Here is a 19,884-nt window from a genome sequence, read left to right on the forward strand (position 1 = left end):
GACCATGAATTTTACAGCTCAATAATTCATGAATGCAAGTCATTGATGCAACAACTGGGAGATCCAAAACTTTCGCATGTATAACTATTGAGAGCATAACAAGGTAGTTGACCATTTCCTAACACCTTTTACCCAATGAAGGGGCCCAAAATCAATTGTTAGACCGCATAAGAATTTTGACAGTTCCTCCAGTGTTTGCAAATGACACAGTGTGGGCTAGATTACAAGGAACTACGTTTTCAAGGGAAATTTCGGCTTATAGCAATAATTTGGTAGCAACCAATGCTACAATCTATACTAGGAACAATACTACTCCTTTTGTAATACTGCTACTTAAGCTTCTTTTCAAATTATTATCCAGTTAACCAAAACAAAAGTACTCACTTTTCTCGTAGGAATTGTACCCGATAATTGATTTAATGTGCTATTTAAGTTATATCCAGTTTTTACAAGTATTTAACGTGTAGTCAGTGTTGATTAATTTCTGTCTATTATGCTTCCATTCTTCTTAATGATAACAAATCACGCACTGCATAACTGTTATTTATTTTTATTTCGTGGCAAGATCAATTGTTTCTGGGAGCATGTTCAGCTTCCAAAATTCCCGGAGTCCTAACAAAATAAGGATCACCTTTAGAGAGTGTTTGGATTAGGTTATCTTAAGCGTTTATTGGTTTTAAAGTTCTTTGCTACTTTTTGTGGTGTTTGAGAAAGATAAAAAATGCATTTAAACACTTATTATTAGGCAAAAAAAGTAGTCAAAAGTCAAAAGTTGGGTATTCTCAACTTATGACTCTTTTAGCTTATAAGATACTTTTAAAAAGTCAATCCAAACACTCTCTTAATCATGAATCAAAGCTTGTATGCATTCCAAATTGACGATCAAAACCTGTCAACCACAAAGTAGTTTCTAGTCTTTATTCCTTGCAACTCAATTCTTCTACTGAGTTGGAGTTGTGTCAATTTAGACCTTGGTAATGCCAACTCTAAGCATTCAGGTCTAAAATTTAGTTTGATATTTGAAATTTTAAGTATAGAAGTTTACAATTGGGAACGATCAAATATAACTTCACACATTAAAATTTGAACTGCACAAGAAATATCATATGAAGTTTTCTCTTGACATAATGGAGGGAAAAAAAATTGTAAGAATTTTGAGAATCAAGAATGAACTGGATTATATACATTTAATTTACAGTTTATAGTTTAATGAATTTGAAATGACGATTTGAGCCTGTTTGTATTGGATTATAATTTATGGCTTATAAGCATAAATCATAAGTTAGAATTATGGGTTTTCACTTATTTTTTTAATTATGACTTAAAAATACTTTTTTTATTTTAACTCTAATACTATATAAATACTTAAAATATATTTTGACTTAAAAACATCTAAAATAAGTCAATCCAAACGGGCTGGAGTCAAAAGGCACAAATGGCTTAGAGAACTGCTATTTAAGACATAACCAAAAATCAGAAAATATTTAATGTTGAAACAACTAAGTACTAATATTAGTTTTCGACTATTATCTCAAATTGCAGTACTCCAAGAGGCTATCTGTGGGCTTGGCTATTTCTCACTCACTTTTGCGCGGATTGCCCTTCTTTTGGAGTGGTCTTTAAATTTTGTCCCTCATATTTATGGTCTTTAAATTATGCCCCTCATATTGCTGGTCTTTAATTTTTGCCCTTTGCGTTGCAATCCTGAGCGTTCACGCACGCAAAAATCATGAGGTTCTGGGTTCGAACCCCCGCTCAAGCATAAATAAAAAAAAAAATTGCAAGGCAAGATTTGGATCGCGTATATGCCGGACCCGGCATACACTTGTTAAGGAATTACCAAAGTTATGCCGGACCCGGCATACTCTGCCTTATGGGCAGACTTGGCATAAGTATGCCGGGTCCGGCATAACTTTGGTAATTCATTAACAAGTTTATGTCGGATCCGACATAACTTTGATAATTCCTTAACAAGTTTATGCCGGGTCAGCCATATTTATGGACAAACTTTTAATGGGACCAGACCAGTAAATCATAACAAACCAATAAAGAATGTGGATGTTCTGTTCTAACTAAATGTATCTTAATGCATATTCAGGTCTAAAAATGTTGCAAATGTACCTCAGTCTGTTAGTATTTGCACTTATCAAGTTATGCAAATTGACACATCCTACGATTCACCAGTAGATAAAATATAAAAACAATATCAGTCTTTTATGAGCATGCTTTCTTTCTGCCAATGTATGATCTGTTTCTTTCCCAGCGTTACTGCTTTGCTGATGTTAAGTTCAATTTGGTTGCCAATATGCGGAGTTTGAACTAACCAAATTTGGCTTATAAAACAAAGTCTATGTCTTAAGGAAAAGTTATGCCTTATGGGGCATACTTTTAGTTATGCCTTAACTAAAAGTTTGCCCCATAAGGCATAACTAGGAAAAGACTTTTAGATAAGGCTTAACTAAAAGTTTGCCCATAAGTATGCCGGATCCGGCATAAACTTGTGAAGGAATCATTTTTTTGCACAGATTGCCCATCTTTTGGGGTGGTCTTTAAATTTTGCCCCTCATATTTATGTTCTTTAAGTTTTGCCCTTCGCTTGGATACTTGAGATTCTAAGTTCGAACCCCCGCTCAGGCATAAAATAAAAAAATAATATCGCAAGGCAGGGCTGGGGGGAGTGTATGCCGGATCCGGCATACAATCCTTAAGGAAAAACTAAAGTTATGCCGGAGGGGGCAGACTTTGCTTTGAGACATATATTTTATTTTATTTACTTTTCAAGGCAAACTTTTAATTATGTCTTAAGGAAAAGTTCCGCCTTATGCCTTAACTAAAAGTGTGCCCCATAAAATATAACTAAAAGTATGCCCCATAAGGCGGAACTTTTCATTAAGGCAACACTAAAAGTTTGCCTTAAGGAAAAATTCTGCCTTATTAGGCATACTTTTGGTTATGCCTTAATTAAAAGTCTGTCCCATAAGGCATAGTTCCTTATGGAAATTTTTTGCCCCGTAAGGCATAACTAAAACTATGCCTTGAGGAAAAGTTATGCCCCCTCCGGCATAACTTTAGTTTTTCCTTAAGGATTGTATGCCGGATCCGGCATACAATCCTTAAGGAAAAACTAAAGTTATGCCGGAGGGGGCAGACTTTGCTTTGAGACATATATTTTTTTTTTTTTACTTTTCAAGGCAAACTTTTAATTATGCCTTAAGGAAAAGTTCCGCCTTATGGGGCATACTTTTAGTTATGCCTTAACTAAAAGTGTGCTCCATAAAATATAACTAAAAGTATGCCCATAAGGCGGAACTTTTCATTAAGGCAACACTAAAAGTTTGCCTTAAGGAAAAATTCTGCCTTATGAGGCATACTTTTGGTTATGCCTTAATTAAAAGTCTGCCCCATAAGGCATAGTTCCTTTTGGAAAAGTTTTGCCCCATAAGGCATAATTAAAATTATGCCTTGAGGAAAATTTATGCCCCTCCGGCATAACTTTAGTTTTTCCTTAAGGACTTTATGCCGGATCCGGCATACAATCCTTAAGGAAAAACTAAAGTTATGCCGGAGGGGGCAGACTTTGCTTTGAGGCATATATTTTATTTTTTTTACTTTTCAAGGCAAACTTTTAATTATGCCTTAAGGAAAATTTTCTCCTTATGGGGCATACTTTTAGTTATGCCTTAACTAAAAGTGTGCCCCATAAAATATAACTAAAAGTATGCCCAATAAGGCGGAACTTTTCATTAAGGCAACCCTAAAAGTTTGTCTTAAGGAAAAATTCTGTCTTATGAGGCATACTTTTGGTTATGCCTTAATTAAAAGTCTGCCCCATAAAGCATAGTTCCTTATGAAAAAGTTTTGGCCCATAAGGCATAACTAAAACTATGCCTTGAGGAAAACTTATACCCCCTCCGGCATAACTTTAGTTTTTCCTTAAGGACTTTATGCCGGATCCGGCATACACTCCCTCCAACCCTGCCTTGTGAAATTATATTTTTATTTTATGCCTAAGCGGGGGTTCGAACCCAGAACCTCAGGTATCCAAGCTAATCTAAGTTAAGGGCAAAACTTAAAGACCACAAATATGAGAGCCAAAATTTAAAGACCACAAATTTGTTAGGATACTTTCGCCTCCACTGCACTCCCTTACAGTTCACATACACTGCTATGGCAATGGTTGCTAGAGGTATAATTCTTAAGCCCACCAAAAGAAGGGCAATTCGCCCAAATCCCTAAACCCTAAATTATTACAACTATAAAATCCCTCTAGATGCTGAAGTCCCCTCATTCTTGATTCTCAAAGTTGTTAGGATACTTTCGCCTCCACTGCACTCCCTTACAGTTCACATACACTGCTATGGCAATGGTTGCTAGAGGTATAATTCTTAAGCCCCTAAATCATTTAATGTTCTAGATTTTTTCTCTCTTCAGATTCAGATTTTGTTATTTCCCAGCAAATTCATCTAATCATGCATACATATATTTAAGAAGAAGATATTAACAATGTACACTGCTTTTTTGGCTGTTTGATGTGGTAATGTTTTATTTTTTCCTTTAGTCATTGTGTAACCGCGGGAAACTGATACAATCTATGCAAACATTGTATTCATCAAAACAATACATTACAATATAATATCATACCATAGGATAAATTATGAAAAAATATGTAACAACATCCAAACAATCTTTGTAGTAGACTGATGCACTTTGAATCCACTGTGTTATTTTTTTCTCGTCATTGTGTACGGGAAACTGATACAGTCTATCCAAACGTACAATGCCATACAATAAGTAACAACCATCCAAACAAGCTGTAGTATACTGATCTACTTTGAACCCGTTGACTCTAATTTTGGATTTGCATGCGCAGGTCGCGGAGGTAGGGGCGGGTTTAGGGGTGGCCGAGGAGATGGAGGAAGAGGGGATAGAGGGGGTTTTGGCGGAGGTGGCATGAGGCGCGGGGGCGGAAGAGGAGGAGACAGAGGAAGAGGGGGTAGAGGGGATTTTGGCGGAGGGAGAGGTGGTGGTGCCATGAGGCGCGGGGGCGGAAGAGGAGGAGGCAGAGGACGGGGTGGAAGAGGAGGAGGAGGCAGGGGACGTGGTGGAATGAGGGGTGGTACTAGGGTTGTGGTGGAGCCTCACAGACATGAGGGAGTTTTCCTTGTTAAGGGCAAAGATGAGGCTCTTTGTACAAAGAATATGGTCCCTGGCGAAGCGGTGTACAATGAGAAGAGAATCTCGGTTCAGGTATGCCCAAATTTTTGTTACTCAATGTCTTCATTGCCTTTTAATAAATGTTTTGAAGATTCAAACAGTAATGATTCTATGCCTTTTGCTGCTTGGTTGAAAATTTGCAAGGTTGAATCTTTCCTTGTTCAGTGCTAGAATCAATGCGCCTGTTTAATTGGAATTTCACTTATAACTAGGTCTTTTAAGAAGAAAGTCTATTTTTAGGGCATTGTAGGACCCCTCAAAACTACTATAGTCTCAAGTGTAACCCAAAAGAAAGTCTAACTTTATTTAATTGCTTCAACTTGAATCTGTGAGTAGTGATCTCTAACATTGAAACAAATAACCTGCTTTGTGGATCCTACTAGAGGATTGTTTGCATATTAATGTTGACTGGTGTAAGATTTTCTTCTTCCGACAATAATTGGAAAACAAATGAAGTTTCATTACTTTTAAGTAATGACAGAAGAAATGGCTAAGAAATTAGCGTGTGTTTGGATAAATTGGGAGATTTTGGCAATGGCGAAACGAGGAATTTCGCTAAGGGTATTCAAGGTTTAATTTATGTAAAAATGCGGAGTAATTTTTTCCCAATATACACAATTTAATTTGCTTTATACTCAATATAATTTTTGACTTATATACAAAGTATACTCTTCAATTATAATTTTTGACCTCTATGCAAAGTATACTCTTCAATTGAAGATCCTTCATGCTTTTGGACTGTATTCTTTGTCAGGTGAAATAATGAACATAACAGGCTACGTAGCTATGTTCATGTTAGGTGTTTGAGAAATTAATAAACTTAAAAAGAAAGGACTACTCAGTAACGTGTGCATTTTTTCGTTTATCCTTAGAATGAAGATGGATCAAAAGTTGAATACAGAGTGTGGAATCCTTTCCGTTCTAAGTTAGCAGCTGCCACTCTTGGTGGAGTCGATGACATCTGGATTGTAAGTTTGTCTTTTTGCCATCCTTTTGTCTTTTTGCTATCCTAACTAATAAGTTGAGAGATTTTATGTATTTTCATTATGGAAAACTCTTCCTTAAATATCTTCCAGAAACCTGGTGCTCGTGTACTTTACCTTGGTGCTGCTTCAGGAACATCAGTTTCTCACGTGTCTGACATTGTTGGCCCAGTAAGTACCCAATTTATATTACTTATCAGTTGATTTTGATGCTATGTTGATGCCCAGATGGTGTTTATTTAATCCTCTTTCTCTTTTCGCTTTAGCAAGGAGTGGTTTATGCAGTGGAATTTTCTCATAGAAGTGGAAGGGATTTGGTGAACATGGCAAAGAAACGCACAAATGTTATTCCCATTATTGAAGATGCTAGACACCCATTAAAATACAGAATGCTTGTTGGAATGGTGGATGTTATCTTTTCTGATGTTGCTCAGCCTGATCAGGTTCAATTTAGGGCTATAGATTTCCAACAGTGTCTACTTGATTTTTCTGTCTGAGTTATTGTCACTTGTTTGCTCTTGAGTCAAAACAATCAATATTTCATCGCTTATATTAAATTGTTTTACTCCCAACAGGGCTGATAGTTATCAAAGAGTTAACTATTTTTTTTTAATTTATCTACTGAATTTTTTAATGTTTCTTTCCTAGTATATTGAGTGTCTAATATTTCATTTTCAAACTGGTATTTCATTGGATGGGTTACTTCTATAGTGCTAATTTTTGGCTGAGGAGTTAACAGTTTCCTTTTAAATAGATTATCTATCTGAAAATTTTGATAAACTTTTTCCTTGGATTTTGGGTCTGTACATACCTTTCATTTATGAACTGGCGCTATATTTCTGTCAGTTTCAGAATTTTCTTTCTCTTTGACTTTACTTCCAAAGCAGATGATGAGTTACTCGGATTCCCCTTCAGGACATCACGGGTGATGCAAAAACCGAGTTTCTGATGCAATTTATATTGATGGTATGTTTGAAATTTTTAATCTTTTCCTTTGCAACGCCCCTTTCTGTCTCACTACTTATTGTGTCTTTTGTTTTTTTCATTTCCAAACTGGAGGTATATTTCTGTCACTGTTTCAGAATTTTCCTTTTCTTTGACTTTTCTTAGAAAGCAGATGATGAATTACTCGGATTCCCCTTCTAGACATCATGGGTGATGCAAAAACCGAGTTTCTGATGTACTATTTATTTATGGGATGTTTGAAATCTTTAATCTTTGCCTGTGCATTTTCCTCTCTGATGCACTATTTATTGAGTTCTTACAGTCATTTCATTTTCAAACTGATGCTGTATTCCCGCCATTGTGTTTCAGTATTTTCTTGTTCTTTGACTTTACTTAGAAAGCAGATGATGACTTACTCGGATTCCCCTTCAAGACATTATGGGTGACGCAAAAACCGAGTTTCTGATGCTCTAACTGTTTATTAGGAATTTGTTTACCTTAGATGTATTTTGGATTAACCCTTTCACAGGCAAGGATTTTAGCTCTGAATGCATCACACTTCTTGAAAGCTGGAGGACATTTTGTTATATCGATTAAGGTTTGTAGTGTAGTTACACCCTCGATACTGCAGTTATTATAACATGATGTAATGAAGGTAACTGGTGATTCTAGAATGAGATCAATTCCCTTTCGTCTGGGAAAGTTTTGCCGATATGGTTCTTCCATATGTTATATTTTCTTGTATGTTGTAGGCAAACTGCATAGATTCAACTGTTCCTGCTGATGCTGTATTTAAAGAGGAGGTGAAGAAGCTGCAAGTGGAGCAGTTTAAACCTAGGGAGAAAGTCACGCTTGAACCGTATGAAAGAGACCACGCTTGTGTTGTAGGTGCCTACCGGGTGCCCAAGAAGCAAAAGATTGCTGCCTAGTTGTTTGCTAGTTTCTTATTTATGTCAGATTTTTCGTAGAGAAAGTAGAGGTTCAACTTTATATTTGATGAAAGTATTGCCGTGTAGAGACATGTTACTGAGATTCTTCCTTCTCAGCCGGTAGAGCATGGTTCTTATCTGGAGCACCTATTAATTGCCTTACCAATATTATTATAATTATGCTAGCATTATCTTAGTCTTCGATGTTATTTCTTTTTACTTTGGTCATCTCTATTATTTTACTGTCAATACTTTTATTTCAATACTTTCATCATTGTTTTTTTTACCCCTCTTGAAACCTGTTCTGAAAAATGATTTTCTGCGCAAGGATAGGGGTAATGTTTGTGTACCTCACTCTCCCAGACCCCACTTGTGTGACTATACTTGGTAGTTGGTATGTTGGTATACGAAGAAAAATACTGTTCTCGTTTATTTCTTTTCTTCTTTATCGCTGATATATGCTCATTGTATTGTAATGCCATGGAGTTAACTGGCCATCTCGTTGAGCTCTTCGAGGTGAGCAACTCTTTGCACGCTCTCCAGTTCTTAGGCCTATGGCATAGTGTGTTAGCTTGTACTTTAACGTATTGTTTGGAATTGGGTCTATCTACGGGTTAAGTGACATGGACCCTTATACTACTGCTAACATTTACCAATTAGGCAATTACTATTCCATCAAGTTTTGAATACAAGAATTCGAACTTTCCTTTAGTCACAGCTCGCAGGCCACTTTGTTTGCTTCCTATGTCCATTGACTGTACTTAACGCTTCGTGTTTTTAACGTATTGTTTGTATACATATTGCTCTCCAATTATCGGAGACATACAATGTTAATCACGTAATAAACATTAATTATAAACCAAGTATAAACAATACTACAACACACAGCAGAGGGAGACTCTTTTTCTTTCTCCAAGAGGGAGACATAAGAAGTAAAAAACTGTTAGCAATTAATCACCATATCGACTAGGTACTAGTTAATCACCTCCTTTAAAGCTGTACATAAAACCACAAGGCGATTCCAACAGCAAGCATATCTTTCTATATATTCTACGTCCATATATGCCCCGGACTATGCGAAATTGCACGCATTTGCCGGTCGTTTAAAGGTCAGTCCGCCCATGCCCCCAGTGTTACGTTTTGCGTCACCTATGCCCTTGAGTTAACGGAAACCTGACAAAAATATTGGAGGGCAAATTTGTGCAGTTCCGCATAGTATAGGGGCGCATTTGATCCACTAAAATTCCTAAATATTATGGCACAAAAGCAACAATATGACACAAAATATCACTGCATTTCAAAACATAAAAAACATTTGCAATTACAATTCATGCATCCACCATTACATTACATCTAAATTATACAACTAAAAGATCAAATGCAATTACAACTATCTTTTAAAGATTATTTTCACAAACAAGAGCACCATTTTACCTTTTCAAAAGATTTGTTTTACTAATGATAATATCTTTTTTTTGTCAATTTGTTGATGACCTGGATAATTATTTCTAGATATTTTTCGTTTTCCCAGTCCCAATATTTACACGATAATGCATGCAACAACTTCTTATTGTACCAATAGTTCTTAGATTTTTTTTTTTTTGGTAGTGCACTTTATGCTAGCCAATGATTTTTTGGTACTGCATTTTGAAACTGCACACTTATCGTGCAACCCACGCTTTTCTCTCTTATTCTTTCACTTGTTTATGAAATGTCGGAAGCTTCGAGTTCTTCAAATAGTTGTGGAAGGATTCATCACTGCATCTCACATCATGGACTCCAAATAATTCTACTAAATTTATGTTATGCGTGGAATTCGCGAAAGGGCCAGACCACATTAAATTTTATGTAAGACCATATAAATCCCATGTAAGACCATATAAATCCCTAAAATGTGATACTCTCTCTATTATTGCTATCAAAATTTCAGCGCTGCAGAAGACGTTTTTTCAGGTGTCATAAGTCTAATGTAAGTTATCTCTTTTTCCTTGTATTTTTTTGTGGCAGATCTATAATGATTTTTTTTTTATGTTTATGTTTTGTGTGGCAGTTGTTGCATGCATTATCGTATAGATATTAAGACTGGGAAGACGAAAAATATCTAGAAAGAACTATCCAAGTCATCAACTAATTGAAAAAAGAAGAAGATATTATCATTAGTAAAACAAATCTTTTGAAAAGGTAAAATGTTGCTCTTGTTTATGAAAACAATCTTTAAAAGATGGTTGTAATTGCATTTGATCTTTTAGTTGTATAATTTAGATGTAATGTAATGATGGATGCATGAATTGTAATTGCAAATGTTTTTTATGTTTTGGAATGCAGTGATATTTTGTGTCATATTGTTGCTTTTGCGCCATAATATTTAGGAATTTCAGTGGATCAAATATGACCCTATACTATGCGGAACTGCATAAATTTGTCCTCCAATATTTTTGTCAGGTTTCGTTAACTCAAGGGCATAGGTGACGCAAAACGTAACGTTAGGGGCATGGGCGGACTGACCTTTAAACGACGGGCAAATGCGTGCAATTTCGCATAGTCCGCAGGCATATATGGACCTTTTCCGTATATTTTAAAGAAAGAGAAAACAGTACGCGAAAAGGAAAAGGAATAATGAGATTTGATTTCATTATTAAAGCAGAGACAAAACAGAGCTTCTTCCAGATATAAGACTTGTGAAATTCACCTGGACTAAAACAAATATAGGAGCAATTGAATGTCTCAACATTGATGCAAGCTGGCACATAGAACTAAGGTCTTCTCATACACAATATACTACCAGGTGCAACTAATTTTTTTCCGCAGTTTGAGTGTCAAAAATTGCTAGTCGACCAAATGCTTGGATTCCCACATTTCGCAAATTTTGAAACTCAAAACAGCAGGCCAGTATTATCCTTCTCTATCACTCTGCAACCTTAAGGTACACCATTCTCAACAGATATCAGGCTGTCAGTCTTGGATTTCTCAAATTCAAGATCTTGACCTCCCCACTTTCGCATACGCTCACTCGTTTCCTCAACCTGCATGTTTAGTTCCTCTTTAGAACATTTTGAAGCAAACAATTTCATGTATGTTTTTGCTTGGTTAATATTTGTCTGGTTTATGATCATGACTAGTCATTGTCTTAATATGATTTATGTTTAACTTGATTAACTTAGCACAACTTCTGTAATTAAATCAGTAATTGGTTTTAGGACCAATAACCGATAAGTTCAAATTAAACTACTATAGCGTACAGCACTAAACAAACTAGTTTCTATCCTGTTAAAACTACAAGCTGATAAGTTTGTTGGCAAACTAGCATGATGCTATTGATACAGTATGAGAGAAGGTTCACATTAAGAGTCTATAAAAGAGGATCAAACAAGAACAAGAAAAATCATGAAATTTTTTACCCAAGGAAAGAATAGGAGAAGAATTAAAAATGGCAGCCGGGTGCATGAAGCAACCCACATTCACGCAAGGTCCAAGGAAGGGTCGCGTCCCAAAAGGGTGTGATATCGGTAGCCTATCCTAACACAAACATTAGTGCTACGGCTAGAACCCATTTTGTTTCTCCAAGGTTCCCTTGAAAGAACAGGAGAAGTTATGAAAGGGAAATTCGGAGGATGAACTCAACAAATACAAGAATAAAGAGGTACTTTCATTTAGATGCATGCAGGTACCCTACAACAACAACAACAACCCAGTGAAATCCCACAACGTGGGGTCTGGGGAGGGTAGAGTGTACGCAGACCTTACTCCTACCAAGGTAGGATGGCTGTTTCCGAGAGGTACCCTACTTTCTATTAAATAACAACTAGAAGCTTGTCTATTGTTCTGTTCAGTTACTTGATCTAGATCTGCAAATCAATAGATTATTTCAAAACTAAGAATCAAGAAGCCTATTTGCAATAGTTCCTTACCTCCTTGTTCCAATTTGTCTTATACAGTACAATCAAGAGTAGCACAGTCTGCAAAGATGTCCCAGCTATCATTCCCATCCAAAGTCCCTACAAGTAATTCAATCAGAAGACAAATTCAGGATAAAGTGAAGGAATGTCATTGAGAGCAAAACGTCAGGTATACAAGATATAAAAGTCTGATAAGCATATAAACTATACTAGATCTCAGCCAAAATCTGATGAGGTATAATGACAATAAAATATGATCCAGCTTGTTTAATCATTTGGCGTCATCTCAAATAGACTTGCTAATGAAACTCAAAAACATAGTTTACCTTTGCTCCCAAATTAGCTACATAACCAAGAATAAATCCTAGTGGGAGTCCAAAAATGTAATAACTTCCCAGATTAATATAAGCAACTAAAGCTTGCCATCCACCCCCCACAGCAACACCTGCAAAAGCACCTCACGTTAAAGATACAGTTTGATCCGTGACGATTTACAAATCTAAGGAATAGCTAGTGTGAATCGAAACGATACCTGATATAACAGGCTGAACACTATTAAGAACCATAGTTATTCCGAGAAGGTAAGCAAGATCACCAACAGCTTGTATCATATCTTTACTACTTGTAAAGATAATGGCCAAATGCTCTCTAGCTACTAATACAACAACCATACAGAGTAGCCCAATTAGGAGTGACTGAAACACTGAGATATAGACAGAGTATTTAGTGGCCCTTGGATGTCCTAGCCCAAGCTCATTTGAGACCCGTACACTGGGGAAAATAAACAAGGAAAAAAGAAATAGAAGTGAATATGTTAAAGAAGAGTACGAGACTAAACTAAGGCGATTGGACGAACAAAGCAAACAATATCAGCAAAACAAGTTACAATACAGGAAGCCTTCCTCACTTCCTTATTGGCATATGTAAAATTTGAGGTAACTAACATAGATTATCACATTCCACCATACTGCCATTACTCAAAGATCCACGGTGACTGAGAAATTGACAAAAGCATTTGCAAGTAATTTAACAGCACCAGAATGATGTCAAATTAACATAATAAAACAAAGACAATCATGACAGGAAGGATATAAAATTTAGTAATTTTCTCCAGATTCTGTGCGAACTTGAGCCCCTTCATTTACATGTCTACATTTTGACAACTAAAGGACCACCTTAACTGCATGACATGAACTTTAAAAACTAAGTTCAGTTGTGAATAATCATCAATAGTTTTTACCTTATGGCAGCATTAATTCCAATGAACAACATGGCTTCATACCCATTGACATTCATGCTGTAAAACAAAAGAATCAATTAGAATCAGAAATGAATGTGAGAATCTCACCCACGGAGTGACAGTGAATAAACTGGTGCAACAAGCTTAAACATTTCTTTTATACTTTCCAATACCATAGCGTTTGAGTAGAAGCAATAAAGAGTAAGGTAAACTCACCAAATAGAAATGGAGCCAACTGCAATAACAGCATTGTCAAGATGGCCAATAAGGATGATAATACTCATCATATACCAAACCTCAAGACATAGCATAATAGCTGAGGCAATGGAGAGCCTCACAAAGGACCATATTTCGTTAAATGCTGCCCATGACAGTCCTTTCCACCCATCCTTACACCATCCAACAACATAAGCTAACTGAGCTAATGCCAGGCCCCAATTTGTTATGTCAAAGGCTAAGGCAGCACCACTTGTACCCCAGCCAAATGTGTAAATAAAGAGCCAAAGGAGTGCAGCATGCACGAGCAGAGCCACAAATCCAATCCAGGCAATCACATCAACTTTGCTTTGGGCTTGAAGGAATTTGGAGGTTGGAAAATTGATGGAAAGTGAAAACAATTGGGGGATGATTAGTATGGCATAACTGCCGGCGAGCTCAGCAATGTCAGATTCTTGGCCCAGCAGTTTAAGCACTGGTGTTGCAAATAAATATATGGGCAAGAGCAAGATACAACTCACAAACAGAATTATGATCGAGCGTTGCATATAAACACCAAGCATGTGAATTTGCCCTGCACCATAGGCCTGTCCACACAGTGTCTCCAGTGCACTTCCCATTCCCATCTGAAAATAAATTATAAATAATGGGATATTAAAAGAACCGTGACTCCGCCTATCAATATGACAAAGCCAGACACAAATTAAATCTCTCTGAACTGCATAGTATCATAGTAGCACTAAAATTTACACATCTACTCTCATGTTAATATGGGTTCAAGGTGTGAGAGCTGTACTGTGTCACTCCCACTGTCTCAATACTAGGACATTCTTTTCATTTGCGACAGACGAGCCAAGATGTTCGACACAACTTCATTTTTAGTAACATTCCTAGCTTTAAATAATTCAAATATCAAATTTAGATGTTATATCAGTTTCTCCTAATTTTGACATGGTTTTTCCAGTTCAGAGGGATTTAACTGGCTTGAAGAACAAATGGCAATGCACCCAGAGGCAGATGCAGGCTTTCTGTTCAACTAAACCCTGTATTTTTGACACGGAACATAAATATATATGGGGAAAACCACCATAATGTCAACAAATATTAAAGTTAGAACCCATAATATCAAGAGTAGAAATGAGTTCACTAAGAACTCTAAAGATTGAACCCTTCAAGTTAATTTATTTCCTAGATTTGCCTATGATGAAGCAATGGGTCGGTTCTCTTAAAATATAGTACCAATTTTATAGATTTCCTCATACATATACAAAGTACGAGCTTAGAGCAACAGATTCAGACGAACTATTATGCAGTGTGTAAATTCAAGGAACAATAACCACTACTAAAAAATCACTATTTTTTCTATTGAAATTTCTCACTGAAAATGTTCAATGACTATTCCCACAATATTTTGATTGAATCAGTGAGAAAAGAAAAAATAGTACTCCCCCTCTCCCAATTTGTAAAATACTTTTTGCTTAATTCAAAAGGCAAACTACACGAACTTTTAACCAACATTTTAAGATATATTTTTTCACCAAACATATGACAGACTTATAATACTTTTCATGAAGTTGTTAAATATATAAATTTTAATCTTAAAATATTAAATTAATCTAATACAATTTAGTTTCAAAGTTAATCAAATTAACTCTCAAAAAGTGAAAATTGACTCTCGTAAATTGGAACAGACTGAGTAGTATTTTTCACACGAAAAAATTAAAAAGTTTTCCCGTTTTTACGAGTGAGTTGGTTGGTGGAAAGGTCATATTTTATAACACAAATGATTGTCGGTGTAAAAAGCTGGTAGTAAAATACGACTGCGACATCACAAATTTCTGTTTTGAAGGATAGAAATAAAGAAGGAGCTAGGTAATTACCATGAAGCCGAAAGTGAATGTACCAATGACAGACTGGGCTATAGAGATAGCCGCAAGCTCAATATCACCAAGATGACCAACGAATATATTGGTAAGTGAGTTGACACCATACTGACATATAATGTTGAATGCAATAGGACCTCCTATCCTCCATAACTTTGCAGTCTCTATGCAAAAAATAGCCCACCATTCTCTTAGAGTTGTGGCAGGGAGGTAGTCTCCGTCTCCGCTGATGAGTTGGCGGTGGCCACCGTTGAGCAACGGCGTCTCCATCACTGTAAAAATGATGTGGCCGCCTCACTCTACCAAAGTAGTTATGTTTTGCGGTTTAGACTGAGTTTCTTGGGATTCAGTCTATGGACGTAACTGAAAATGCGCTCTTCTTTAATGGGAGGATTTTGGTTTGGTAGGAAAAAGAAGGCAAATTAGACGACTTGGTGCATAAAATACGAATAAGAGTAATGGCATTTTGATACATTTTATATATCTTAATTTAAGATCACAAAATTTAAAAGTTTTTTTACTTTTTTAAACTCCGTGTCAAGTCAAAAATAAATAAATAAATTGAAACGGAGGAAGTAATAAAATATTCATATTAGACACTTTCGGCTCATATATATATATATATATATATATATATATATATATATATATATATATATATATATATATATATATATATATATATATTTTTGTGTGTGTGTTTTTAAGTATAAGTTAATCGCATAAAATATGACGACTTCTTTAATTATACACAACAACATCAATTGGAGCATGTGTGAGGTTTTATGGCTTATTTGAAATTAATGTGTATAATTAAAAGAGAAGATATATTTTAAGTGATTAACTCATTTACGTAATGGACGCTTGAGATTACGCACATAAGCTTTTTCAAAATTTTGCGTCTGAAGGTGGTCACTTTATCATGCGTTCAATTGTTCGATCGAAACTGATCATAATTTAAATATTTAAATGAAATTTATTGACAAATTTAAAGGATTGGAAACATATTCATGCTTACTTTAAAACAATGTAGCAAATTGGATCAGGTTAGTTTGATAGGTATCCTTGATACTCTTTCTAAAAGTACTTTAAAAAAAAAAAAAATCGACGGTATTTAGATTAGTTTGCGCCTAGTTTGATTATGTTCGCTGACTTCTTTGTCACCTTTCATTGTTATAGGTGTAGGTAGCTTTAACTTAGATAGATGGGAATAAACCACTCAATTATATTGTCTTTAATTCTTTATTTAGAATTTGAGACCTAATTTTCTATAAAAAAAAGTTTAGCCAAAAGCGTATGTAACTTACTTAGTAGGCAACACTTTAACTGAACCTATCACTTTTCACACAAAATAGGAGTAGATATCAAGAAAATTATGAAAATTTTAACAAAAAGTTATATTTTGAATCTATGATGTTAAAATTACAATGAATCTAAAGGGTGAGAACTTAAAGGTTAGATTTCATTAAATTTAAAAATTTGAATTTGAATTTGAATATGAGTGTGTTGGAGAATCAACGCATGAAAGTATATGAACGAAAAAATATCCAGAACTCTGCATGGGTAGGTAGAACAAAAGGACTTAAAGCAACCACGTAGCTTTGCTTAAAATATAGCAAACCGAACTAGTACTTTCCTACGCACTCGGCACTACCATTGTTTCTCAAGGAAATATAAGGATAAGAAACATAAACAAATTAAAGTGATTATTGTCGAAAAAATATGATTAAATTTATACGTATCGACTCAAACATTGAATTAGAAAATAGACTCGGTATTCGGTATAGACTCAAACATTGAATTAGAAAATAGACTGCTCATATTTTTGCAGTGATATTTCATCTCATAGCAAATTGCAATTGTTGTGTGGAAGAGAAGCGGACAAGTAAGAAAATATTCGTATTGTCATGAATTTCAGTACCAAAATAATGTGTCTATATAAAAGTTTTTAATGAAGTATAAAACACCAACTCTATCACTTTATGCTTTCATAGCCTCCCAACACTTCCTTTAGATCTGTCGTGATAATCAGCAATTTGTGGAGAATGTCGCGAACATTTTAATCTTGGCATCGGTAGGAACTCAGCTTCCAAACCTTCACAAAAAACTTGGGAGTGCTTCGTAATTTATGCGACGATGTGTCTCATGGTGGCTTATTTGAACATTTCCATTTAAACTCTCTAAACATTATTGAGCTAGCCACAGTAAGGACACTGGCAATGGATTCAGCTGGCCAGCCACTAGGCAAAGCGTCAAAATAACATCGATGAAAATTTGAGCTTTCTTCTTGATAAAGATTAGCATAAGCAATAGCTTGAAATGATAGAATAATAAAATATGTTTATGAGATTGTCGTATTTATTTCGAACGAGATTATGAATTTATGTAGATACACATTAACCCGCCAATTCAAACTGAATGATTTAGGAAATAATTACAATCCTACTTGTTACGTGTAAGTATTAAAGCAAATCTTATCCACCTCAGCTTGGAGATGGAAATCATTAGCGCAATTAATCAGTTTTACAAAACTGACCCCATAATTTTATACGTAATCTAGCAGAATACTATAGGGATGGGATGGAGTGGAAAGTGGGGATTTGGGGGGATGGTAAAGGGGTGGGGTTGGGGACGTTGGATGGGTAGTAAAGAGACAATGAACTTGAAATGTCATTTATTAAATTTGTTTTCTCTACTTTCATTAGGAAATTCAGTTTTCCTCATTTTGAGGAACTTGTGTTCTCAGAGAAAATATTTTTCAAAACATTTTGAACCAAACACAAAAAAACTTGGGAAACCTTTTCTTATGTTAACTCAATATTGTTAGGATTTGCCCTGAATTTCCTACCTTATATGGATTCTTCAATAGTTGTGTTTTACTCCGAATAGATTTCTTGGTGGAAAAAGGTTTGCTTGGTAAAAAAAATAACTCTTCTATATCTATCCTTTTGTTGGAGTAGAAGTTTTACACTTCTATAAATAGAGATATTTTCTTCTCATTCAATAACACTGTAGCATCCACGATGTAGTCGTTAAGAGAGTTTTGTTTAGAGGGAGATTTTTCTCTCAAAAGGTTTTATGTTTTTATATTAGCTTTTCATATCTAGATCAATTGATCAAAGCGTATTAGAATATTATGCTTCTTTTAGTATGTTTTTCTTTGTCGACTGATTTATCATTGTTCAAGTTTTGCAATTATTAGCTTCAGCATGACGCCATGTTATTTCGATCCCAATAAGTGGTATCAGAGCCAATGGTTCAACGAAGTTGAAGAAAAGTTCAAGGTGGATCAGTTCAAGTTGCAACCAACTCAACGATGAAGATTTTTGTCTTAAAAAAAAAAGATATCTGAAGTACTATATGTGAAGACAATTTTCAATCATATTTTCAACAATTCTGCTGCTGCATATTTTAAAACAAAAATATTTTTTTAACTCATGCTTACCTTAACGCATGAGCTCCAATTTTCAACTCATGCTTACTTTTAGCGTTTGAGCTCAAATTTTCAACCCTTGCTTACTTTTAACGCTTAGGTCAATTTCAACCTATGTTTACTTTTAAAGCATGGGCTTCACTTTCAACCTGTGCATGTTTTTAACGCACAAGGCTCAAATTTTCAACTATACCTACTTTTAACCATGGCAAGCAGCAGTGATGAAGATTAAGTGAAGGAGGATGAAGATTATTTGCCAGAAAATTCAGGCCAAGGGGAGATTTTTTAGGGTTTGCGCTGAATTTCCTACCTTATTTGGATTCTTCAATAGTTGTGTTTTACTCCGAACAACTTTTCTTGGTAAAAAAGAACTCTTCTGTATCTATCCTTTTGTTGGAGTATAAGTTTTACACTTCTATAAATAGAGATATTTTTTTCTCATTCATAACACTATAGTATCCACGATGTAGTCATTAAGAAAGTTTTGTTTAGGGGGAGATTTTTCTCTCAAAAGGTTTTATGTTTTTATATTAGTTTTCCATATGTAGATCAATTGATCAAAGCGTATTAGAATATTATGCCTCTTTTAGTATGTTTTTCTTTGTCGTCTAATTTATCATTGTTCAAGGTTTATAATTATTAGCTTCCGCATGACGTCATGTTATTTCGATCCCAACACATATATACCAAATATACCATATAGCTTACATCAAATATTTCTAATATATATAAGTGTGAAGAGAGGGCTAACACAGCAATACAAATTTGAACCACAAGCTATATAAATTGTACATTTTAACCAGCTACTTTTTTATCCCACGTGGACATATGTCATAGTACTGAATTTTTATCTCTTCTCATGTATACACTGTTGCAGATAAGGATCCTGATATACAGGATATACCGGATATACACAAAGATATACATCAGTGTTTGTTATCCGGCTACTTGAGTTGTAGTTGTACTCAAACTTTTGTATGTATCTAATTGAGTCATGATAAGGCTTAGGTAGTATTGTTTGTATTAAAATAGAACTCATGTGTTTCAAGTGTAGTAGGCTAAGGTCTCTATGTATCTTCACTCCTATAAATGGAGCACATGTACTCGACTATTCTTATCAATCAATAACAAAGTATTCCCTCTGA

General features: G+C 35.2%; 2 protein-coding genes and 3 non-coding genes across 6 annotated transcripts; 4 read left to right on the top strand and 1 right to left on the bottom strand.

The window, feature by feature from the left end:
• The first annotated feature begins 4,158 nt into the window (after positions 1-4,158).
• LOC132639375 (rRNA 2'-O-methyltransferase fibrillarin 1-like) lies at positions 4,159-8,267 on the top strand. 2 transcript variants are annotated; one of them, XM_060355827.1, is made up of 8 exons: positions 4,159-4,376; positions 4,871-5,247; positions 6,087-6,182; positions 6,291-6,368; positions 6,464-6,640; positions 7,113-7,163; positions 7,672-7,740; positions 7,895-8,267. In XM_060355827.1, the coding sequence occupies exons 1-8, from the start codon at positions 4,358-4,360 to the stop codon at positions 8,069-8,071; spliced, it is 1,044 nt and encodes a 347-aa protein (XP_060211810.1). In that variant the 5' UTR covers positions 4,159-4,357; the 3' UTR covers positions 8,072-8,267. The 2 variants fall into 2 exon arrangements, with proteins under 2 accessions (XP_060211810.1, XP_060211813.1); XM_060355830.1 differs by lacking the exon at positions 7,113-7,163 and having other exon boundaries at positions 4,161-4,376.
• Positions 7,079-7,150, top strand: LOC132619340 (small nucleolar RNA snoR60). The gene has a single exon (XR_009574694.1). It is a non-coding gene; the product is annotated as a small nucleolar RNA snoR60 (small nucleolar RNA).
• On the top strand, positions 7,309-7,380 carry LOC132619348 (small nucleolar RNA snoR60). The gene has a single exon (XR_009574698.1). It is a non-coding gene; the product is annotated as a small nucleolar RNA snoR60 (small nucleolar RNA).
• On the top strand, positions 7,541-7,612 carry LOC132619335 (small nucleolar RNA snoR60). Its single transcript, XR_009574691.1, has one exon. It is a non-coding gene; the product is annotated as a small nucleolar RNA snoR60 (small nucleolar RNA).
• A 2,409-nt stretch (positions 8,268-10,676) lies between the features above and the next one.
• On the bottom strand, positions 10,677-15,750 carry LOC132639384 (protein DETOXIFICATION 35). Its single transcript, XM_060355836.1, has 7 exons — positions 15,304-15,750; positions 13,424-14,049; positions 13,208-13,264; positions 12,500-12,738; positions 12,294-12,412; positions 11,980-12,066; positions 10,677-11,094 (listed from the first exon to the last, which is right to left on the bottom strand). The coding sequence occupies exons 1-7, from the start codon at positions 15,574-15,576 to the stop codon at positions 10,990-10,992; spliced, it is 1,506 nt and encodes a 501-aa protein (XP_060211819.1). The 5' UTR covers positions 15,577-15,750; the 3' UTR covers positions 10,677-10,989.
• Positions 15,751-19,884: the final 4,134 nt, after the last annotated feature.

This window comes from Lycium barbarum, chromosome 1 (genome assembly GCF_019175385.1).
Source record: "Lycium barbarum isolate Lr01 chromosome 1, ASM1917538v2, whole genome shotgun sequence".
Classification (NCBI taxonomy): Eukaryota; Viridiplantae; Streptophyta; class Magnoliopsida; order Solanales; family Solanaceae; genus Lycium; species Lycium barbarum.